This window comes from Brassica napus, chromosome C5, assembly GCF_020379485.1.
Source record: "Brassica napus cultivar Da-Ae chromosome C5, Da-Ae, whole genome shotgun sequence".
Lineage (NCBI taxonomy): Eukaryota > Viridiplantae > Streptophyta > Magnoliopsida > Brassicales > Brassicaceae > Brassica > Brassica napus.
In genome coordinates, this window is record NC_063448.1 from 52,256,676 (window position 1) to 52,280,878 (window position 24,203).

At 36.3% G+C, this 24,203-nt stretch overlaps 3 protein-coding genes and 1 long non-coding RNA gene across 14 annotated transcripts; 1 reads left to right on the forward strand and 3 right to left on the reverse strand.

Annotated features, from left to right (window-relative positions):
• On the reverse strand, positions 1-2,130 carry LOC106373955. Its single transcript, XM_013814065.2, has one exon. It carries the CDS (start codon positions 2,128-2,130, stop codon positions 1-3), a length of 2,130 nt encoding a protein of 709 aa, XP_013669519.2.
• Positions 2,131-8,378: 6,248 nt separating this feature from the next.
• On the reverse strand, positions 8,379-11,140 carry LOC106377154 (serine carboxypeptidase-like 7). The gene is made up of 14 exons (XM_013817332.3): positions 10,960-11,140; positions 10,730-10,875; positions 10,578-10,654; positions 10,330-10,455; positions 10,154-10,256; positions 10,023-10,060; positions 9,837-9,938; positions 9,673-9,759; positions 9,519-9,596; positions 9,373-9,444; positions 9,058-9,176; positions 8,856-8,969; positions 8,731-8,776; positions 8,379-8,640 (listed from the first exon to the last, which is right to left on the reverse strand). Exons 1-14 carry the CDS (start codon positions 11,100-11,102, stop codon positions 8,560-8,562), a joined length of 1,332 nt encoding a protein of 443 aa, XP_013672786.2. The 5' UTR covers positions 11,103-11,140; the 3' UTR covers positions 8,379-8,559.
• A 2,668-nt stretch (positions 11,141-13,808) lies between these two features.
• On the reverse strand, positions 13,809-18,293 carry LOC106374961. Its single transcript, XR_001275155.3, has 3 exons — positions 17,852-18,293; positions 16,176-16,321; positions 13,809-16,100 (listed from the first exon to the last, which is right to left on the reverse strand). It is a non-coding gene; the product is annotated as an uncharacterized LOC106374961 (long non-coding RNA).
• A 1,499-nt stretch (positions 18,294-19,792) lies between these two features.
• Positions 19,793-21,879, forward strand: LOC106377157 (SCY1-like protein 2 A). 11 transcript variants are annotated; one of them, XR_007324322.1, is made up of 6 exons: positions 19,793-20,362; positions 20,467-20,649; positions 21,009-21,092; positions 21,221-21,349; positions 21,510-21,590; positions 21,689-21,879. XR_007324322.1 is itself a non-coding variant. In XM_022712038.2 (6 exons), the coding sequence occupies exons 2-5, from the start codon at positions 20,471-20,473 to the stop codon at positions 21,585-21,587; spliced, it is 465 nt and encodes a 154-aa protein (XP_022567759.1). In that variant the 5' UTR covers positions 19,794-20,362; positions 20,467-20,470; the 3' UTR covers positions 21,588-21,590; positions 21,689-21,879. The 11 variants fall into 11 exon arrangements, 3 of the variants coding, with proteins under 3 accessions (XP_048615244.1, XP_022567759.1, XP_022567760.1); XR_007324323.1 differs by having other exon boundaries at positions 19,794-20,123; XM_022712038.2 differs by having other exon boundaries at positions 19,794-20,362; positions 21,014-21,092.
• Positions 21,880-24,203: the final 2,324 nt, after the last annotated feature.

The following is a 24,203-nucleotide window of genomic DNA, read 5'->3' on the forward strand; positions in this document are numbered from 1 at the left end:
TTAATTTGTACCTGATAAAGCAAGATGGACGTTCTCGTCTAGGAGTTCTGCACATATAAATGGAAGTAGCCTCTCCATAAACACATGGCAGTCATGACTCTTCATGCCTGAAAACTTGCGCTTCTCTATATCAACACAGTTAGCTAAGTCGGAAGCATAACCGTCTGGAAATTTTACCCCAACTTTCACACATTCCAATAAACTTTTTCTTGCGCTCTCTCCCAGTGTGTAGGGAGGAAAAGGAGCTTGACCACGACTATCAACATGTAAGTGTTGCCGATCACAGAGAAGTTCTATATCCAATCTTGACTTGATTGTGTCTTTCGACTTACCCTTCACACTCATAAGAGTATTCATGATGTTGTCGAAAAAATTCTTCTCAATATGCATAACATAAGGATTATGTCGAAGATTTAGGTCCCTCCAGTACGGCAACTCCCAGAATATGCTTTCCTTGTGCCAGTTATGTTCCTTCCCATATCCGGGTTTCTTCTTATCGTGACCATTTCCACCGCACTGGGACGTTTTTGGTGGATTGACACCTTTTAACCGCTCAGAATAAACTTGCTCACCACTCAAAGATTCAGGTGGAATTTCATTCATAGCATGTTTTCCCTTCAAGAAGTCCTTTCTGTTCTTCCTCAATGGATGGCCACGAGGAAGAAATCTTCGATGACAATCAAACCAACACGTCTTCCTTCCATTCTTCAGATAAAAAGCCTTTGTATCTTCCATACAAATTGGACAAGACAACCTACCATGAGTCGTCCATCCTGATAGCATCCCATATGCCGGAAAGTCGCTTATCGTCCAAAGAAGCACAGCCTTAAGATTAAAATTTTGATTCAAAGAGACATCGTATGCTTCAACTCCAGTAGACCACAGCTCTTTTAACTCCGCAATTAGAGGTTTGAGGAAGATATCTAGACTAGCTCGTGGGTGATTTGGCCCAGAATTCAAAATTGTGAGAAACAAATACTCTGGATTCATGCACATACCAGGAGGTAGATTATATGGAGTCAAGATCACTGGCCATAACGAATGATTATTAGACATCCCAAATGGATTAAATCCATCCGTAGATAAGCCGAGATAAACATTACGGGGTTCCTCTACAAACCGGGGATGTTGATCTTGAAAGTGTTTCCACTCTGCTGCATCTGACGGATGAGACATTTCACCCTCCTTTGCTTGGTGCTCTGCATGCCATCTCATTGCTGCTGCTGTCTTCTTGCTCTGATACATTCTCTTCAATCTGTCAGCAATAGGTAGATACCACATACGACTATATGGCACTTTGGTTCTACGTCGTTCGCTTCTAGGCTTCCATCTTGGTGCATCACAAAACTGACACTTATCCCACCTTTCATCCTCTTTCCAGAAGATCATACAATTGTTAACACACACATCAATTTTATAGTACGGGAGACCCAAATTGCGCATCAATCTTTCTGTCTTGTAATGTGAACCAGTTGATTGGTTTCCAGCTGGTAAATAGTCTGTCAACATTTCACATACCGAATCAACGCACTTTTCACTCAAATTATAATCCACCTTATTTTGCATGATCCTAGAAGCCAATGATAATTGCGAGTGACCTTCTCGGCAACCATCATATAAAGGATTTTTCGCTCCTTCTAACAAGTCGTAGAATTTCTTCGAGTGATTGCATTCCGGATCTACTGCATTTTGATAACTATCACCATGTTGATAGTTATCAAAACTCACATTATCTCGAAATGCATCATTCACCATTTCCACATATCTATCTTCTACTGCATTACCAATGTGATCTTCACTACCACTTAAATGCGTCGGATTAGCATAACTTGTTCCTAAAGCCATATCGAGTTCTTCTCCATGCTTGTACCACACATAATAGTCGAGCATAAACCCTTTACTATATATATGTTTCAAAATTCGATGCCCCGGGAGAAATTTCTCATTCTTGCAAACACTGCAAGGACAAAAGAATTTACCATTATTATCCTGTGTTAGAGGCTGACTGTTTGCAAATGCCATGAATTGCTCTACTCCCGTTGTGAACTCTTCCGAGAAATTCCCCGTTTCTTCATCGATCCTCTTGTACATCCAATCTCGAAAGTTAGTGTAGTTGTAATTACCTCCCATTATGTGACTGAACATTTTTTTCTGACTTTTTTATTCTTTCAAGCATCGCACGAAGAAAAAATGACTCGGTTGGGTGTATATATAGAAAATGTTTCCGACTGTTTTCCTACTGATTTACGACTGAATTTGCCGACTGATATATTTGGTCGTAAAAGGTTGTTACACCAAACTAGTAACGACATTCACGTGTTTTATACCGGTTTTTGACGACCGAAATGTGACGGTTTCACCTAATATATATCAGTCGCTAAACAGTCACTATATTTCCCGACTAATTACCGACCGATGCTTACCGACTACACATTAGTCTGTAGTCAGTCGCTAATAAACGACTAGGTTTCTACTGAATTCTGTAGTCGTTATTTGGCGACTGATTACCTACTCTTTTATTTCGGTCGTAGCAAAGTCGCTAATCAGTCGTGAATCAGTCGGTATATTTAGCGACTACATAATCAGTCGGTAAAATCAGTCGGCAAAAACGTGTTTTCTTGTGGTGGTTGGAGGGCAGAGAAGGATCGATGGTTCGTCAGATGGAGATTCCGTTGTTCGACGGCGAAAGCGCGGACCGTTGGGTGCTTCGCGTCGAGCAATACTTTGAGCTGGGAGATTTTACGGAGGAAGAAAAATTGAGAGCGGTGAGGATGAGTTTTACGGGAGAGGCGCTGCCGTGGTATTGATGGGAGCGTAGTCGAAACCCATTACTCAGTTGGGAACAAATGAAGTACGGGTGCTAGAGCAGTTCTCGCCGGCGCAAGACACCAGTATCGGCGAGCGACTCCTCAGCCTGCGCCAGACGGGAACGGCGCGAGCATTTCGGCGCGATTTCATCGCGTTAGCGTCTAACGCGCCCGAGATCCCCGACCCAATCCTGGAGATGGCTTTCCTGAATGGGCTCAAACCTAAGATCAAGGCGGGGGTAAAGATGATGGAGCCACGAGGGTTGCAGAGGATGATGGATGTGGCGATTTTGGTGGAAGATTGGTCCGTCGGAGAAACACCGGAAGAGACAGAAGGAATTGGTCGAGGAGCCCGTTCATCTAATGGACGCTTTCAGGCCCAACAAGGGAAACCGGCCCAACAAATGGTACAAGGACTGAACCCACAAAAGGGTCGGCCCGGTTCAATCACAACGCCGTTGAACAATGCCTCGAACCCGAAACCTAGTCACAACCGTCTGAAGGCTCCTTTCCGTAGTTTAACACCGGCGGAGGTGGCAAAATGGAAAGCGGAGGGTCTCTGCTACCAGTGTGATGAAAAATATAGTTGGAATCACAAATGTCAGAAGGCAGAGTTGGTAGTGATGATGGTGTTGGAAGATGGTACTGAGATTGATGTTTCAAATTGTTCGGTGGAATTGGAGGAAGAAGAGACGACGGAGAGTGTTGAGATGGCAGAGATTTCACTAAACTCTTTAGTCGGAATCTCGTCACCGTGTACTATCAAGCTACAGGGAACTGTGAAGAACAAAGAAGTAGTGGTGCTGATAGACAGCGGAGCGTCCCACAATTTCATATCCAAGGCAGTGGTGGAGGAGTTGAAGTTAGCAACTGATACCACGCGGGGCTACAATGTACTCACCGCCGGTGGTATCACGATCAGGGGAGATGGGCTTTGCGATGACCTTGAGCTGAAGTTGCAGGGTTGCACGATCGTTTCAAGCTTTTTACCATTAGAGTTGGGGAGTGCCGACGTAATTTTGGGAATGTAGTGGCTTGAGACATTAGGCGACATGAAGGTTAACTGGAAGCTGCAAACCATCAAATTCAAAATTGAGGGAGCGAAGTATACAATGCGAGGAGACCCTAGCCTTTGTTATTCTGCGGCATCTCTCAAGTCCATTTTGAAGTCAATCCAACATGACGGAGAAGCAATGTTGGTCGAGTATAATGGAGCGCAGTTGGTGGAAAGCTCGCAAGGAGACGTGACTATGGTTCCACCTCCGTTACAGGACATGTTGGAAGAATATGGAGACATCTTTGCGGAGCCTGAAGGGCTACCACCATCACGGGGAAGAGAACATGTGATAGTGCTGAAAAATGATGCTGACCCCGTGAGTGTGCGACCCTTCCGGTACCCGCAAGCACAGCGAGAGGAGATAGAGAAGCAGGTAGCTGCAATGCCCGCAGCAGGAATTATCAGGGATAGCAACAGTCCGTTCTCCAGTCCGGTCCTGTTGGTCAAAAAGAAAGATGGAAGTTGGAGGTTTTGCGTGGATTACCGAGCTTTGAATAAAGCGACTATTGCTGATTGTTATCCCATTCCCATGATAGATCAGCTGCTAGATGAGTTACAAGGAGCGGTGGTGTTTTCCAAATTGGATTTGAAGTCAGGCTACCACCAAATCTTGGTAAAGGCGGAGGACGTGCAGAAGACGGCGTTTCGCACTCATGATGGGCATTATGAATTCCTTGTAATGCCCTTTGGGTTGTCCAACGCGCCAGCTACATTCCAATCACTTATGAACGAGGTGTTCAGAAGCTATTTGAGGAAGTTTGTCCTAGTGTTCTTTGACGACATTCTTGTTTACAGTCGGTCAGAAGAGGAACACGAGGAGAATCTGAAAGCGGTGTTGGAGGTGTTAAGGACTCACAAGCTCTACGCTAACAGAAAAAAATGTGAGTTCGGGAGTTCAAGTATCGAATATTTGGGGCATATCATCTCCAAAGATGGTGTCGCAGCAGATGAGGGGAAGATACGTGCGATGGTAGAATGGGTGGAGCCTAAGACATTGAAGGAGTTGCGGGGGTTTCTTGGCCTCACTGGTTACTATAGGAAGTTCGTGCAAGGATATGGAGACATTGCACGGCCACTGACTACCTTACTGCGTAAAGATCAGTTCAAATGGTCACTAGAGGCAGCCGGGGCTTTTCAGCAGCTGAAGAACGCCATGTCCACGGTTCCGGTCCTCGCGTTACCAGACTTCTCGGAGGTGTTTGTCATCGAATCTGACGCGTCTGGTGTAGGATTGGGGGCAGTACTGATGCAGAGGCAGAGACCCATTGCCTATTTCAGTCAAGCATTGACAGAGAGACAGCGGTTGAAATCAGTATACGAAAGGGAGTTGATGGCAATAGTGTTTGCCATACAGAAATGGAGACACTACTTGTTGGGGAGGAAATTCATTGTGAGGACTAACCAAAAAAGTTTGAAGTTCTTGTTGGAGCAACGTGAGATTAATATGGAGTATCAGCGTTGGTTGACGAAGATCTTGGGGTTTGATTTTAACATTCACTACAAACCAGGATTGGAGAATAAAGCCGCTGACGCACTGTCACGAAAGAACCCGGTGTCTGTGCTGTTTGCTGTGACAGTACCAGTAGCAATACAAATGGAGGAGGTGGGATCTGAAGTGGAAAAGGATCCAGAGTTGGCTAAGATCATGCAGGAGCTCCGACAAGACCCCACTCAGCACCCTGATTATCAGTTGGTACAAGGAAGGTTATTGAGGCAAGGGAAACTAGTCATTCCTAAGGCGTCACCAATGATTAGTGTGATCTTACGGGAGTATCATGACAGTAAGTTTGGAGGCCACAGAGGGGTTCTCAAGACGCAGAAACGGATTGGCGCGTTATTCTTTTGGCCGGGAATGATGTCGGATATCAGGAAGTACGTGGCGGCTTGTCAGACGTGCCAACGCCACAAGTATTCTACACTTGCACCTGGAGGATTACTCCAACCCTTACCCATTCCAAACAGCATTTGGGAGGACATCTCCTTGGATTTTATTGAGGGATTACCCAAGTCTGAGGACGTCAACACCATTCTCGTAGTCGTGGATCGCCTGTCGAAGTACGCTCACTTCCTCAGTCTCAAACATCCGTTCACTGCAGTAGACGTAGCGCTGTTGTTTGTGCAAGAGGTAGTAAGGCTTCATGGGTTTCCAAGGACAATCGTTTCTGATAGAGACAGGATCTTTACGGGTCAGTTTTGGAAGGAGCTATTCCGTTTGTCAGGAACTAACCTCTGCTTCTCAACGGCTTATCACCCTCAGTCTGATGGCCAGACGCAGGTGACAAACAGGGGTTTGGAGACGTACCTCCGATGCTTCGCAGGAGAAAAACCAAGGACGTGGGCGCAGTATCTTCCTTGGGCTGAGTTCAGCTACAACACCTCATTCCACTCGGCGATTCAGATGTCACCATTCAAGGCTGTTTATGGTCGAGAACCTACGTCGTTGGTACGTTACGAGAACGGTTCAACTAACACGCCGACCTTGAATCACGCTTGAAAGAAAGGGATCCTGCTTAAACAGCAGTTGTTAAGTGCTCAGCAGACTATGAAGGCCCGAGCTGATGAGCACCGGAGAGAGGTGGAGTTTCAAGAAGGGGATATGGTCTTTCTCAAACTTCGTCCTTATCTACAGCGTTCGTTGGCCAGGCGTGTCAATGAGAAGCTATCAGCACGCTTTTATGGTCCTTACAAAGTTGCTGCAAGGGTCGGCAAGGTTGCTTACCGTTTACATCTACCTCCGGAGGCACGTATTCATCCTACGTTCCACGTATCGCAGCTGAAGAAGGCAATTGGAGACTCGATAAGTCCGGCCACTATTCCACCTCAACTCACGTCTGAGGGGATCTTGGACACTGTACCTGAGGCAGTACTGGCACATCGCGTTAATGAAACGACAGGCCATGAGGAGTTGCTGATTAAGTGGGTAGGACTTTCTGACGCTGACTGCACTTGGGAATGGAAGAGCTTGATCGAGAAGCAATTTCTTGAGCTTGACCTTGAGGACAAGGTCAGTTTGAATGGGAGGGGTAATGTTATGTATGAGGCCCGTAGGCCGCCTATTGTTTACCAATACCGCAGGAGAGGCCCAAGTCAGAGGAAGGGAGGGAACGCACGTGTGATCGATTCGGAAAAGATCTAGAGCAACACGTGAGAAGGAATAAAGATCTAGCGAGGAGGATCGTTAGTAACAACCTGGAGAGAGAGGATACATGGGAAGACGTGACGTGTAGATTCATTTAAGCTTTCTATATATGTTAAGAGAGAATAAGAGTTTGTTATCGAGTGTGAAGATCGATCATCTTGTGAGGAGAGAGAGTACTTCTTTAGTAAAATTCTAAACGTTGTATTACTTGTTCTTGAAGGAATTACATTGCAGTTTCTACAAGTCTAAGTTTTACATACTAGTCGTATCAGAAAACCATGATGCTCAGTTGCTTGGCCAAATTAAGCGTCGGTGCTGTCGAGCTCGGGCAATTTTGTTCAAAGTTTTAGCTGATACTGTAGGAATTTAGAGTCGGCTGGTGGTGGTGAGCCTCAACTGCTGCTGTTTCAGTTTTCTTCTTTCCTCTAATTATGTGCTATTTCTCTCTTACAAATCAACCTTCTCGTTTGATTCATTTGAGCAGGGTATGCCTAATGATGGGACTGTGGATTGCATGGACTCTAACAAACACATGTCTGTTATAAAGAGGCTGTTATAAAGATATTATTACAGTGATACACGTCCATGAGAAGGCTTGTCAGTTATTACACTATCAGTAATAAGAGATTGATTAGTTTTTACTTTGTTCACTGCCACTATAGTCAATGAATGATGATGAATTGCTTCATTTGATTAATAATTTTATAATTGTATAACTGTACTACTACAAGTGCTAAAATCTATATTTTCTCAAGAGCTCAATCTCGTTCTTGGATTCTGATTGCTCTTTGTGTATATATTATCAGTTTCTTTCCTCATAAGTAAAGCTACCATTTCGATGACAGAGCTATTCAAGATCCACGGAGGGATGCTTCCTGCTGTTACAGCCATCACCATCCTTTTGGCAACTTCTTTCCCTGATTTCTTCAACTCTCTCGCACCTTCTGCTGAAACCATCTCTCTCCCTCTCATGCAGGTATACTTTATTAGACACTATCCATTATAAACCATCAATCATTTCTGAATCTTTGTATTTGTTTAGGTATTTTTGAAGAACCCTTAATTAAGAGACTAGCATTAGAGCACAAAAAATGTTGGTGTTTCTTAACTAAGTTCTTAACTAACATTTATTATTAAAAAAGTCATTAAGAGACCCTAATGGGGTTGTAGGGTTAATTATGCTCTTATAGAAACTAATGGTGGGTGATGCTCTAATGTGAAGCAATTTATGGTGTTTTTTTAATATTTATAAATGAAAAAGTTTAAAAGGCCATGCAAAAATTAGTACAGAAACGTGAACTATCTAATAAACTCTTGCTGCAGTCTGCATCCAGTGCCAGAAAGTTAGGCATGACAATAAGATTAAACCCAGCAGTTTGGCTTATTCTAAAAGATTTAAATATGTGTGATAATAGGAGACAATGTTGATACATCAAACTACAAAATAAAAGTATCAAATGTAGTAGCACATTAAAAGTTTCACTTGAAGGTTTCTTATGGAGAAGGCGTGATAACTATATATATACATATGCTTTAATAGAATGATATTGTTCTTGCTAAAGAGGTTGGCCATTGATCCACCTTTGGAACATGATATAACTCTCCTCTGGTTTATACTCTACAGTGTGTCCTCCTCCCTACAATCAAACTCAACACATTTCAGTTGAGAAACATAAGCGAGAAACTTGCTATCAAAATGTTTGAGTGGGAACAAAGAAAAGACTTGCTTTGATAGTCGCAAATGTCATCTTATTGGAATAAGTCCTCGTGTATCTGCCAAAAACAGAGCGACTCTAATGAGCTCGTACGACTAAATAATGAAAACAACAAGAGAATGAAAAAAGTAATCTACCCAGCGATTTGATCGGATATCATCCAAGGTCTCCAGTCATCAGTGATAGAATAGTTAAGAGACCTAATCCAAGCTTGAGTTCCAAGGAAAGGCACGAACATATCGTGATCACCACTGTTCACCCCAAAAAAAAACTTAAGTTTACAAAAAAGCCTTGAATTATCCACTACTACTTTCAAAAGGGAAGAGGCTAAACTCTGACTTGTAGATGAGAGAACGGTAGCCATTGATGCTGTTATTCATATGGTACGGTACACTACTTTTGATGTCATGTGTGTAAGGCATTCCCCAGTTACAACGTACCCATTTCTCTTTACTCTCCTGCAACCATAGTATTAGGGAATACATTGGGGTTTTTTTTTTTGTTGCTAAATAGGGAATATGTTAGTTGGAAGATATCTTAAATAAGATATATGAGAAGCGGGTCAATCCATTATCACCAATTGATTTTACGTTAAAAACACTGTTCCTTTTTGTTACAAAAAGTAGGAGAAACTTTTGCCATATCTAATAATACCTTATGAATTTGAAGAGCCTTGCGGACACTCTCATCATTGGTCCAGTAGGCAGTTAAGACGTAACGATAAGTCTGCAAATGAAAACTCGCATGTTTACTTTTATCAATGCTGTAACAGTTAACTGAAGATAATATAGATTACTTACATAGCAATCGGGAAGTGTGTCTTCAGATTCTTCGCACAATGGCGTTAAAATAAGTGCTGAGTTTATTTTATCAACGCACTATTAAAAAAGCACCACAGAAATCTGAGTTAGTGATAAATCTTACAACAACTAAACTCTTCATGAATATGTGTACCTTGTGATATTCTTCAACGAGTTTCAAGCATTCCGTGTTACTTGGATCAACATTTTCATATTCTCCTTTGCAGATTCTCTTCAATGACTGCTTACAAAACAGAGTTTTGAGCTACTTTTGTTATATTCTTTCAAACAACAGTACGTATGTCTGTGTTTCAATACCTCGTAAAGTTCATCAGAGATCAGTGCCATTCCATGAGCATAAGGAATGCGATGGTTATAATCAAATGCAACTTCCGTTGACGGGTTTCCGAGCACATAGCCCTGTTTTGAATGTAACCATCAGTTTTATATGTGTTCGTCAAGGTACATATATGTGTACCTAAGTAACAAGTAGATACTATGAACCTGAAGGTTTATTGGAGGGTTGCAGCATACATAGTTTCCTGCATCATCATGTCTATATTATTATGAAATTGCAAAAATATTGATTAGGAAATGAAATTTTCTTGAACGAGTGCTGGAACAAACATTCATACCTTTTGAGATTTCTTGAACGAGTGCTGGAACAACCATACCGGCATAAGAATCTCCACCTACATAGAAAGGGTTGGAGAGAAACTCTTGATGCTTCTTTAGCCACTGCACAACAACAACACAAAAAGGCTCATAAATGCTCCAAGAGATCCCCCAGTAAGTTTTTTTTTCTAAGTACCTTGTGAAGAAACTCGTGGATCCGTTTGGCTTCTCCTAAATCACTAGGTTTACTAGCGAGTTTATGAGTTCTTGAGTAAGAGAAGCCAGTTCCAACAGGCTGATCCAAATATATTATACTTGAAATCTGATACACAACTTGAAAAAGATGAGGCAGGGAGTTGTAATTTCAGTCATATTATAAAATATGTACAACAATTTGTGATATACCCTTTTTCAAAAAAGAAAAAAAAACAATTTGTGATATACCTTAGTCCATGAATATGTAGTAGAGACCAAGGAAGGAACAGTTCCATTGTAAACCTCCAACCTCATAGTCATAGGCCCTGTTTATTTATTTTTGTTTTAATTTTGATTCACTGAACAAAAACAAGAGACACAAGATAACAACAAGAATTTACCATTCTCGTAAAGAAGACCAGAGATTGAAGAGCAACCAGGTCCTCCACTTAACCAGAGAAGAATGGGGTCTTCTTCAGGATTCCCCTCAGATTTGATGAAGTAGTAGAACAACTGCACTTGTTCTTCCTCACCAACACCAATATACCTTTCAAGAAAAAAAAAACATACAAACTTCCAAACTCAGAACAAATCCGGTTTATTCTGGTAGAGCTTTTTTCAGAAAACGAACCCGGTTTCAAGCTCAAAAGGAAGAGGACCTTCAAAACCAGGAAGATACTTGATAATAGATGCAGAACCAACAGCATTGCGACACGAGATAATAAGAAAGAAAAGAAGGAGCTTCTGGATAGAGAAAATGTAGTCGTTAGCCATCGGTGTTTTGATAAACCACAGTGTCTTTTAGGACCAATTATAGAACCTTTTATATTAGAAAAGTGCATACAAACACACAAAAGGCGTACCGTAATTTACTTTGTCTCCTCCTCAGTCCTCTTTGTCTCCATCTTTGGATTTTGTCTTTTGTTTTTTACTATTTATCTGTTATGTTTTTTCTTATTAATAAAAATAAACAAATTATAAAACGAATTAATCACGGCATAAATCCTACGAGCTTATTGTTTAGAAAAAGAAAATGCTAAAACTAGTTGTATTAGGGTATCCACAGTTGGAGTCTTTTACAAAAAAATAACATTTAATTAGTTAAATCTTTCAAAAAAAATTGAAAAATTTAGCATTAGCTTTTCAATATTTTGATAGACTCCATTATAAATTTATAATATTTAATATATGTAAGAAATTTTTCTTGAAAAATCCTTGATGGGATGGGATGGCCGTAGAAAGATATTGCTGTGGGGCCTTCTTGACCCAGCGATGCGTGAGTAATAGCGCGCCAATCATTCAGTTCTAACTTCTATCCAATCATTGGCCACTTAGCTGGCCAGAGGCCCGAAGCCTGGTCGGAGAAGGAGATGTTGGGTCGATTTAGAAAAAAAAACATAAAATAAGAAAGATTCGTTGGCAGTGAAGATAAGAGCATGGGCAGCGGTGAACCGCTCATTGGGGTTCAAGAAACTAATTTTTTATTATTAGTTTTTTTTGTTTGATTTAAAAAAAAAAAATTTAAATAAAGTGACCAATAGCGGGCTACGTGGCGTGGGGCCCGCTGAACAGTCACGACCCGGGTTCACTCGGGAGAGGCGGGACGAACCGAAGTCTTCATTTATGCTTATTTTAATATTTTTTTTTTCCGTAAAACGTGCGACCCCCTCCCCTTGAACTCCTGATGCGCATGCTCGAAGTCTAGAGTGATCTTGAATAACATGCAGTGTCGGGCATGACTTATTGATCAAGTGGCCCACCATACATTCGCCTCTTTCACCAACAATGAAGAACACAAAAGGCTGCATGCACGGCCCCTAGTAGAATTATTTTGGATTGATATATATGTAGTTTTCTGAGTGTTTTAAGTTTACTCGCAAGTCCCTCGGCATTTTCTCCTTTAGTGAGACTTCCTTGTATAATTTGATTTTTTTCGTGTAGCCGCCTGCCTTTAATGGTCTTCCAATACATGTGTTTTTTTTTCTCATCTCCTCTGCTTCATCACCTCTAGATTTGTTCTCTGATTCTTTTTTAAGCTCCATCGAAACTAAAGATGATACCTCTCACTATTTTCCTAACATAAACTGATATTTTGACAAACAAATTTTTTCATACATACTAGTTGCATGTCTTTCAAAGTTCGTGATCAATAAAGATTTGCATTTCCGCCTCCAGATCTTTCTTTGACTTGCAACTTATATGAGGTTTTTATGCTTCTTTTTGCTTAAGAAATACAAAGACAAAAAAAAAAAAAAAGAAGCAAATAACCAAAATGAAGCATGAGCATGAGTCAAACAATCATTAAACCGGGTTGAAGAATCGTCTCCTACTGTTATCGTGGTTTAAGGAATCTCACCGATTTGGTTTGGTTAATCCTTAACCGATTCGATTGCTTTAGCCAATCTCTAAAACATTATTTGAAACTCAATTTTCTACGTGTTACGCTTACGTTAATTCTTACAAAATTCAATTACATGAATATCTTTAATGAATTAAAATTCCGTATATCTTTAATGAATTAAAATTCCATTCAATTGCCATTACTTTTTTAAAAAAATAATTTCTTCATTTGATTAGTTAATGGAGTTTACATAGTTATTATGTCACAAATTAGAAATGAAATTTGGTACTTAAAAATGAAAAACAAAGTGTTGTTGAGAAGGTATTGTTTGTCTCGCCAAAGCATCAACAATACTGTTGTCTCCACCAAAATAGTATCGTCAAACTGTTGTCTCCACCAAAATTGTTTTATTTCCTTTTTATTAACAAAATTTAATTCATCATTAATTTTAATTTTCTTTTTAGAAAAAAATTTCTATTAATAAAATTTAGCTATTTATACAATTAAATTTAATTCATCATCTTAATAAATAATAAAAAGAAATATTATATAGATTTTGTATATACAAAAGATTTTATATATTTTCTATGAACAAGAGAAATTTTTTTTAAAAAGAAAATAGCTATAAATATTTAAAATATTATTTGAGAAGTCAGTTTTTTAGCATGTCGCACTCATATTAATTCTTACAAAATTCTATTACATGAATATCTCTAATGAATTAAAATTACATTCAATTGCCAATACTAAAAAAATGTATTTCCTTTTTCATTAATAAATTTAAATTAATCATTTTAATTTTAATTCCTTTTTATAAAACCACATAAATAATAAAAGGAAATACTATACAGATTTTTTATATATAAAACGATTTTTACTTTATATTTTACCTAAACAACAGAAATTAAAAAGTAGTGATAAATATTCAAAATATATGTTTATATATGAACCTTAATTTGCAACACATTTGAAAAATTAAAAAAAATTATTTATTTTTTCTTTTAATAATATTCTATAAATTTTAAAAGTATATAATTTTATATATATAAACATAATTTGCCAAAAATTTGAAAGAAGTTAAATATTCTTTTTTAAATAATATTTGTTATGATTATATTTTGATCAAATAATTTAAAAGGAAATAACTTTTAAATAACATAAACTGATAGTCTAATATCGTATTTCTCAAATCCCATCCACATTAAGAAAAAATACTAAAAAATAAAATGAAAATTTAATTAATTTACATAGATATAAATTTGAGAAATCATCTTCATATTAATTCTTAAAAAACCAATTACATAAATAACCGTAATGGATTAAATATTATATCCAATTACAAATTTTTTTTATTTCTTTTTATTCATAAAAGTGAATTTAATTATTATTTTTAGAAAAAACATTAAATAAGAAAGAGGATATTTAAAAAATAATATAGTTTTTGTATATTAAAATCGATAAAAGATGATAATTGCCGCCAAATAAAAAGATTAAAGAAGCACAATGTTCTTGCGATGTTTGGCGCGTTACAATATCTTGGGGATTGGATACAAGTGTCGTGATGATGGTTACATGATCATACGGTTTTCCAATATCCGGTTTAAGTTTCTCAATGGTGAAACATTGGTTACGATCTACGAGTTCGAGAATGATTATCGGAGGACTTAATTTAAACAAGACACAAATACAAGACTCAAAACATAAATAATAAAAATTTAATAACATTTTTTTGGTTTCACTCGATAAACTTAATAACTAACCGCCTTTATTAATTTGAACAAATGTTGTACAATATAACTAATGTATTCTCCAATTTTTACTTAAAATAAAAAAATATCTCAATTTTCCCTATAGATCTAAGCGAAAAAATGAATAAGAGTTTACCCATAAATATTGTAGTCTAAATGTATTTCATCCATCGCATGGATCAACGTATCGTCTTCAATTAATTTGCTACGCTTGATTCAAACATTTCAATGAACTGTCACAAAAATTTGCTAGCTTACCATTAGAGATGAAATACATAATAATAGTAAATTTGTATTATTATTTTTACAGTTTTTCCATATAATTTTTATTTCAGAAATTGTTTGATGCTAATAATTATTTATATTACGTTTCTAAAAGAATCAACCACTATGATCTGATAATGAAAACCATTAAAGGTAGATAACTTTGTCAGAAGATTGATTGCCTTGGAGTAGCAAATGTTTAAGGTTTCGGCATGTAGGATGTTTCTGCCGATATATTGTGCTTCAAAGACATTAGTTTTATTACCATTTTTTTTTGTTTCACCCTATATATAGTTGGTGTAATTCGAAACCGTGCATGCGGATCTAATTTCTAAGAGTACTGGTCTTGATTTATTCGGTGCCACATAATTTTTTTTGTTTTCAGCTGCATCACTGTTTTTTCCTTTAATAAAAAACAAATAAGTAAAAAAAAAAAAAAAAAAAACAAATAAGTATAATTTGGAACGAGCAGCACCACATATATTTTCGGAACCACAGTGAATTTGATAGACCACCAAAGAGTCAAACAGCTAAACCAAACCACTTTTGTTCAAACATAATAAAAACCGACTTTCAAATGTCGGTTTCCTTGTGAACAATAATGTGAAACTTCAGAGACAACACAAAATAAAATAGATAAAAAGAGTCTTTGGTCTTTGTAGTCGTCCTTTATTTTCCCGGCAACAGAGGGCGCGGCTACGAAACTGACGAGGAAGTATCTGAAGACGAGGGTTAAGATGAGTTCCCAGATTCTCCACTGCGAGTTGATAACTCTCCACCAGCTCTAGCTGCGTCGGACTATTATGTCTGACCCTCTTGGAAGAAGCTCCACCGGTCAACCTCCTGGGATGACAATGTATTCCATTGTTAGACAAGTGTTGGAACCCTATTGAGCCTTTTGTAACATGAAAATGTATAAATCCTAGTGAACTAAGAGATGCTAGTTTTACCTCGAGGGCATCAAGTTCTTCTAAACTTGGTTTGCTCTCTGGAGTATCATCGTTGATCTCCACCTACATAGAAAGGGTTGGAGACGAACTCTTGATGCTTGTTTAGCCACTGCACAACAACCACACACAAAAAGGCTCATAAATGCTCCAAGAGACCCCCCAAGTAAGTTTTTTTAAAAGTACCTTGTGAAGAAACTCGTGGATACACTTGGCTTCTCCAGAATCACTAGGTTTACTAGCGAGTTTATGAGTTGTTGAGTAGGAGAAGCCAGTTTCAACAGGTTGGTCCAAACTATTATACTCGAAATCTGATGCACAGCTTGAAAAAGATGAGGCGTGGAGTTGTAATCTCAGTCATATTTTTAAATACGTACAACACTTTGTGATATACCTTAGTCCATGAAATATGTAGTAGAGACCAAGGAAGGAACAGTTCCATTGTAAACCTCCAACTTCATAGTCATAGGCCCTGTTTATTTATTTTTATTTTAATTTTGATTCACTGAACAAAAACAAGAGACACAAGATAACAACAAGAATTTACCATTCTCGTAAAGAAGACCAGAGATTGAAGAGCAACCAGGTCCTCCACTTAACCAGAGAAGAATAGGGTCTTCTTCAGGATTCCCCTCATATTTGATGAAATAGTAGAACAACTGCACTTGTTCTTCCTCACCAACACCAATATACCTTTCAAGAAAAAAAAACATACAAACTGAACTCCCTCGCCTGCTCTGGACGTGTGCGGACGGTGCTTTGGCACAGGGTCCCACCATTTTTTTGTAAATCCCTTAGACTGGAGGTGCAACCCACCGATGGATCTTCTCCCGGGTATTCAAATAGGCCATAAGCATAGATCTATATCCGCGTGGCCGCATGTGGAGCTAATAATTTCGCACTTGAGGAGAATCGATCCCTGGCCTGGACCAACAGGGCAACTCTTCCTCTAATGGAAACCACTAGACCACCACGATGTGGTTTCCCCTAAACTATACTTGCCAAGTGATTTTTACACATGTCCTTTTTACAATCAATTTCACAAAACAAATATGACATGGCTACTGAAATAGATGACATGTCTTATAGTTTAATATGACATGGACAATTGCATTTAATGTTAATTTATATTTTTGGTAAACTTTTTAAAATATGGTAATAACTCATATATTACATTTAATGTCAATTTATATTTTTGGAATTTTTTTTAGAATATGGAAATAACTCATAAATCATCATTAAAATAAATATATTCAAATAAGGCATTATAAATTTTGAAATATAATATAATTATATATTTTTAAAATATATCCCCTAGACTATATTTGCCAAGTGATTTTGCCACATGTTCTTTCTACAATCAATTTCACAAAAAAAATATGACATGGCTTCTGAAATTGATGACATGTCTTATAGTTTAATATGACATGGACAATTGCATTTAATGTTAATTTATATGTTTGGTAAACTTTTTAAAATATGATAATAACTCATATATTACATTTAATGTCAATTTATATTTTTAGAATTTTTTTTAGAATATGTGAATAACTCATAAATCATCATTAAAATAAATATATTCAAATAAGACATTATAAATTTTGAAATATAATTTAATTATATATTTTTTAAATATACAATTTAGAAAATTATAAATTTAATCTTAAAATCATTATTTTCTTATATATCTATAAATTTTATAAATATTGTTTAATTTTAATTTTTGGTAATTAAGCAACTTTTACAAATTTATTTAATATATTTAATTAAAATAAATAGATAGAAAACTATCTAAGATTATAATTTCAAATATATACATGCATATTTTTAAATATAATTTTTATGTTTAATTAAGTCAAATTTATATTAAAATATTGATACAAATTTTTTTTTTGCAATATTAATAAAATTTTATTTTAAAATATAATTTATATTTATCTGTTAAAAAATATTTTAAATTTTTTTTACTGCATATGGTGCATGAAAACATCTAGTTTTTTGTATATTCAGAGTCGTGCAGTTTTAATTTTATACAAGAAAAAGTTTTTTTTTGTTTTTTTGAAACAAGCAAAAAAAGACCCTAAAATTTTGATTTGTATAAGAAAGGGCCCTAAAATTTTGTCTGTGCACGGGGCCTAAATATGTTGTGAGCTGGGCCTGCTTAACTCCAAACTCAGAACAAATCCGGTTTATTCTGGTAGAGCTTTTTTTCAGGAAACGAACCCGGTTTCAAGCTCAAAAGGAAGAGGCCATCAAAACCAGGAAGATAATAGATGCAGAACCAACAGCATTGCGACACGAGATAATAAGGAAGAAAAGAAGGAGCTTCTGGATAGAGAAAATGTAGTCGTTAGCCATCGGTGTTCAGATAAACCAGTGTCTTTTAGGACCAATTATTGAACCTTTTATATTAGAAAAGTGCACACACACAAAAGGCGTACCGTAATTTACTTTAGCCATGTTCATGTTCGTTTACCTATGCAACATGTGACATGCGACCTGCGATGCGACCTGAAACCTGATCGCAGTTTGCAGGTTGTTGTTCGTTTTGCTGTCGCGTAACCTGCGACCTGCGATTGGTTGCATGTCGCAAATCGCAGTGTCTCCTCTTCATAGTTCTCTCTGTCTCCATCTTTGGATTTTATCTTTTGTTTTTACTTTTTATCCGAATCTATCACGTATTTTTTATTAATAAAAATAAACAAATTAGAAAACATATTAATCACGGCATAAATCAGAGCATCATTATTGCAATTTCTTAGTGGATCTCTTAAGTTAATCTTATTAAAACAAAAGTCACAACCTTGATTCATATGTGATTTTTTAAAAAAATAGACCTAATAAATCTATTCCTAAAGTCATGTTATATTTAATCTTTGATCTTATCATTTAAATTTTGCGCCTACTAGAAAATTTTTATTGGGCTATCAATAATTGGATTTAAACAATAGATGATCCATTGAATTTATAGATAGTATAAATTAAATAGATATAATTTAATGTTGTAATACTATACCTCCATATGATAATTATTTAAATATTTGTTGATGTTAACTTTTAAAATTATAAAGATTTTTAAAATAAAAAAAATCATATTATCTAACAATGATTAATCTTTACTACCTTAAACCAATGTAAACAAAATTAAAACTATATGGTTTATTTTAAAAATTAAACAAAAACTAAGTGTTTAATTATTTACTCGATAATATAAATCTATGAAGCGAAAAGTTAAATCTTTTAAAAACTTTCTAAATTTATGAAATGTTACAATATCTTTGAATATGACAATAAAACAATATTTTACTAATTTATATATATATAGTTACAATTTTAATAATGAAATAATAATCCGAAAATATATATATAGATTTAAAAAGAGAAAAAGACAAAAATATCACTAAATCAAGTTTTTGTTCCCAAACTAGCACTAAAGGTCAAAAGTCACAAAAATAGCACTTAATGTTTTATCAAAAGTCACAAACTTAGGGTTTAGAGTTAAAGGGTGGGGTTTAGAATTTAGGGTTTAGGGTTTAGGGTTTAGAGTTTAGGGTTTAGGGTTTAGAGTTTAGGGTTTAGGGTTTAGGGTTTAAGGTTTAGAGTTTAGAGTTTAGGGTTTAGGGTTTAGAGTTTAGGGTTTAGAGTTGAGAAATTAGGTTTTGGGGATAAGATTTCAAATTTTGAAAAATAAAAAAAATTAAAATTTTCAAAAGATAAAATGCTATTTTGGTCATTTTAGTTTTTGAGTGCTATTTTTGTGATATAAACTTATAAATGTGTCATTTTGGAGATTTGCTCATTTAAAAACTTTCTAAATTTGTGAAATGTTACAATATCTTTGAATATGACAATAAAAAAATATTTTACTAATCTTTATATATATAGTTACGATTTTAATAATGAAATAATAATTCAAAAATATATATATAGAAGAAGATACAAATACATGTGAAAGTTTGAAATAATTTATTTAATGAAAAAAATATACCAAAAATATATTATGTTTTAAAAATTGATACACATATGTATATTATAATATATATCAATTTATAATTGAAAACAAAATGTTTATATAAAAATAAATGAAATAAAAATTCGAGATCTAGTTTTGATTTAAAAAAAAATAAAAAACAGACATATTTTAATGAGGGGAAGCAAGGGACGGTTCTTAATAAGCATGTGTAGTCGTTTGGTTCTGTTCTTTCTCTCTCTGGATCAAAGTAGTAAACTTTTGCTTCGGATTTAAGTTTAACCCATCTCTCACCTTCCCTTGCAATCAAATCTCCAACCAAATTAATCTCTCTGGGCAATTCTCACTCTTATTCTCCGACAGAGAACAGTCTCGACCTTCGTCTTAAGTTGAGCCTAGGTCGATAGGGCTTCTCACGCTGATGATTCTTCTTCTTGTTCATCGTCATCACCTTCTGCTTTTGTGGCTTTTGTGTGATCTAATATATCTATCGTGGCTTCATCTCTCCTATTTTTAAGCAAATAAGTAACCTTCCATCTTCTCTTTCTTACTCCATCTATTGTAGTCTGATCTGTTGATTGTGTAGTTCTGTAGTTCTGTTCTGCTTTGGTGTTTAATTCCTCTTTGCAAGCAAGTAATATTCTATTGGAAACTTGAGAGTTTGGGTTTGTAAAGTTCTTGCGATCGTCATTGTTACTTTAATTTTCTAATTACTCTGTCAAAGGTCAGAACTTTGCTTCAACCCTTTAAGCGACCACTATTCTGTGAGTTTAGACTTTTAAATGTTACTAGACTTCTGTACTTATACTTCCTGTATTCAAATGTACAAGCGAGATATGATGCTTGTCTTTTGATATGGACCGTGCAGGAGTATGATGTCGAGGATTCAATACCGCTGGTCCAGCCATCCCTATGTTACACTGCACCTGAATTTGTGCGCAGCAAAAGTCCTTCAGCTGGAGCTTCGTCAGACAGTTTCAGTTTTGGATGCATTGCCTATCATTTGGTTGCTAGGAAACCATTGTTGGATTGCAATAACAATGTCAAGATGGTAACTCTCAATACCCTCTGGTTTTGATTTATCGTCTCATGCTTTGTATCTTCGGAATTTGGTTTTGCAACCAATCATCTTGCCAATGTTTCTAACTATAGCACAGTCTCAGGTAACTTTAAATTTGATAATCAGTCTCCCATGTGTTTCTTCACTAGATTGTTGTTGATATATAGATCTCAGTGGTTTCTAGATAAAACTTGTTTTCCTTATTATTTACTCTACTTGTATCCGAGCTCAGCAAAGGTTCTCCTTTAACTTTTTAGTTGTAACAAATGGTGTATGTATTTATTTCTCAACCTGTAACTTTGTACAAAACTTTGAAGTTTCCTTGACCAACCTGATAATTACATTTACAGGATAGGAATGACTTTGAGTTGACAACACTGCCCGCTCTTGTTCCTCTTCTGAGTACTGAAAGCTTTGAAAGCTTCCATATTGATGTTAGACTGGCTTCTCTATGTTTCCGAATACCAGTTCTAAATATGCATTGAAATCACTTTTCTTTTTGTTTTCTATTGCATACAGGGTAAGATCCTTGCTTGACTTATATTTTTATGTAATTTTTCAGACTGATAGCGAGCATCTTGTATCGCATGTTCTCCCTTTGCTTCTCCGAGCCTACAATGATAACGATGTCCGCATACAGGAGGAAGTTCTTAAAAGATCAACATCTGTCGCTAAGCAACTCGATGGTCAGGTAATGCTCAATGCTTTCTTCTTATGTTTAATTATAAGAATCTTTCTGTCCAGAAGGATAGATTCAATTTCAATCTGTGGCTTGCACATAGATAGTGTCACACACGTTTAGGCTTTTAGTTATTTTATCTTTCTTTTTTTGTTTCTCTCTTGTCTTGCAGGTTGTGAAGATTCATAATAGAGATCACAGTGGAGGAAAAGATTCTGAAGCTTCAAAAGAAGAAGGAACTTGTGTTTGAAGGGTAAGTAAAAGATTCTCTACTTTTGTTGGTTTTGATTTCTGAACATAAACTATTGTTGATAAGAAGTTATCATGAACACACTTTGTGTTCACTTACAGGACCGTTGGTGGTTCTCAGGAGGCTATAGGAAAGTTGACAGCGGAAGATATGTCTTGTACTCGCTTGTGTTGTTGTAATGAAGTGTCACGGACTTTGTATGTTTTTGTAACTACTAGTATTCACATGTCTTAGAAACTTGTATAAATGAAACTAGTATTCACAAGTTCTCAAGTTACTTCTTCCTTCTCAATTAACTTTTTTCTTGAAAACAAGTTTGTTTATTCTCAAGTTACTCCTTCCTTCTCAAGTTCATTAAGGGTTAATCAAGTTCCTACTCAAGTTCTTCTTTGAAAATAAGTTTGTAAACAAATTTCCTTCGACTTGTGTTTAAATTTTATAAACGAGTTTCTTTCATAGATATCCATATAAATATTGCTAATGTAATGGGTCTTCGAACAAAAATTCAAGATAGACAAATGCATCAACAATTTAAAGTTAATTTAGTTGAATATATGACGTAAATTTAGACGCGATGAAGACAACAACTGAGTTCGGAGGCTTCTTTCAAATTATTTTCGTTTATTTTACTAATCTTTGTTTTTATGTTTTTATTTAAAATCTATGTTAAAAATGTTATCGTTTACTATATTTTATTTAATCAATAAATTTTAAGTTTAATAAAAAAATGTTTAATATTTTTTTAAGAACCCTTAAATAAGAAACTTGCATTGGACCACACAAATATACTCATCTATTAACTAAGTTTCTTAAACTCACTTTTCCAACTAAAAAATATTAAAAAAAGATTAAGTGCCCTTAAGTGTCTCTCAGAGATAATGATGCTCTAAGAGTTTATTGTTTAGAAAAAGAAAACGCTAAAACTAGTTGTATTAGGGAATCCACCGTTGGAGTTTTTTACAAAAAAAAATATCAAACATTTAATTAGTGAATCTTTCAAAAAAAAACTTAAAAATTAACCAGTGGCGGTAGTCTAATGGCGCTTGAGTGAAATAAAAACCAAGTAAGGCAAAACTTTGGTTCGATCTCCGCTGGCTAACCGAGCTGCCTTGAATGGTAAGAATGCATGGCTGCTGCAGGTCTCGTGGGATTAGTCGTTTGATTTCGGTCTCCGGATCTCCACGGTTATCGAAAAAAAACTGAAAAATTTAGCTTGAGTTTTTCAATATTTTGATAGACTCTCCATTCAAATATTTAATATATGCAAGTGACTTTTTCTTGAAAAATCTTTGATGGGATGGCCATAGATAGATACTGAGCTAATACTGTGGTGAGATATCATATTAATATATTTTTTTCTGGTGAGAATTCACGATTAGAGATTTTTAACGCGGACGTTGGGTAGATACTGGGATAACACTGTGGGGTCTCCTTGACTCAGCGATGTGTGTGTAATGGCGCGCCAACCATTCAGTTCTATCCAATCATTGGTAGCCGGAGTCCCAAAGCTTAGTCGGAGAAGGAGGTCTTGGGTCTTAGAAGAAAAAAAACATAAAACAAGACGGATTCGTTGGCAGCGAAGATAAGAAGTTGAGAATGATCTTGAAAATCATGCACTGTCGGCCACCATATTTATTTTTTTAATCTTAAATTTTATTAATACGAAAGCATAATATCTGAATACAAAGCTGGAGATAACCAGAGATGTTAATATGAGCTCAACCTAACTGCAAACCCATTTGTAACCCTAATCCTTATTTTTTAAACAGGGTTGGCCCTAATAAGATTAGAGTTTAAATTCTAACTCTATTATTTTGATTCACACAACTATTATACAATATTTAATAATGTTTTCCACAAAAAAAAACTTAGAGTCAAGTTTCCTCGTCAAAAACTAAACAACGAAATTTTTTGTCAAAAACCGCAAAATCGAGTTTTCAACTAAAACAACAAAATCGAGTTTTCCCTCTAAAAACGCAAAATCGAGTTTTTCGTCAAAACTTCAAAATCGAGTTTTTCCGCCAAAAACTCAAAATCGAGTTTTTCGCCAAAACCTCAAAATCGAATTTTCCCGTGAAAACGTAAAATTAAGTTTTTACTCGAAAACCCGTAAAACTCAATTTCACGATTTTGGCGGGAAAACTCGATTTGCCGGTTTTGGAGGGAAAACTCGATATTGCGGTTTTAGTTTTGGCGGAAAAACTCGATTTTGCGGTTTCGGCGGAAAAATTCGATTTTCCGGTTTCGGCGGGAAAACCCTATTTGTCATTTTCAGCGGAAATCTCGTTTTTTGCTGTTTCGGCGGGAAAACGCGATTTTGTAGTTTTGGCGGGAAAACTCGACTTGCCGGTTTCGGCGGGAAAACTCGTTTTTGCGGTTTTGGCAGAAAAACTTGATTTTGCGGTTTTGGCGGGAAAACTCGATTTTGTGGTTTTGAGGGGAAAACTAGATTTTGCTGTTTCGGCGGGAAAACTCGGTTTGCCGGTTTCGGCGGAAAACTTGATTTTACTGTTTTGGCGGGAAAATGCGATTTTACAGTTTTGGCGGGAAAACTCGATTTGTCGGTTTTGGCAGTAAAACTCGATTTTGCGGTTTTTGCGGGAAAACTCGATTTTG

Excerpts from the sequence above, each read along its gene's own strand:
- LOC106373955 (XM_013814065.2), bottom strand. The coding sequence starts at position 2,130 with ATGGGAGGTAATTACAACTACACTAACTTTCGAGATTGGATGTACAAG.
- LOC106377157 (XM_022712038.2), top strand. The coding sequence starts at position 20,471 with ATGATGTCGAGGATTCAATACCGCTGGTCCAGCCATCCCTATGTTACA. Across the intron at positions 20,650-21,013 it reads GCAATAACAATGTCAAGATG|GAATGACTTTGAGTTGACAA; the intron begins GTAACTCTCAAT and ends TTTACAGGATAG. Across the intron at positions 21,350-21,509 it reads CTAAGCAACTCGATGGTCAG|GTTGTGAAGATTCATAATAG; the intron begins GTAATGCTCAAT and ends CTTGTCTTGCAG.
- LOC106377154 (XM_013817332.3), bottom strand. The coding sequence starts at position 11,102 with ATGGCTAACGACTACATTTTCTCTATCCAGAAGCTCCTTCTTTTCTTT. Across the intron at positions 9,597-9,672 it reads TCGTTGAAGAATATCACAAG|TGCGTTGATAAAATAAACTC; the intron begins GTACACATATTC and ends CTTTTTTAATAG. Across the intron at positions 8,641-8,730 it reads TGACATTTGCGACTATCAAA|GGAGGAGGACACACTGTAGA; the intron begins GCAAGTCTTTTC and ends GTTTGATTGTAG.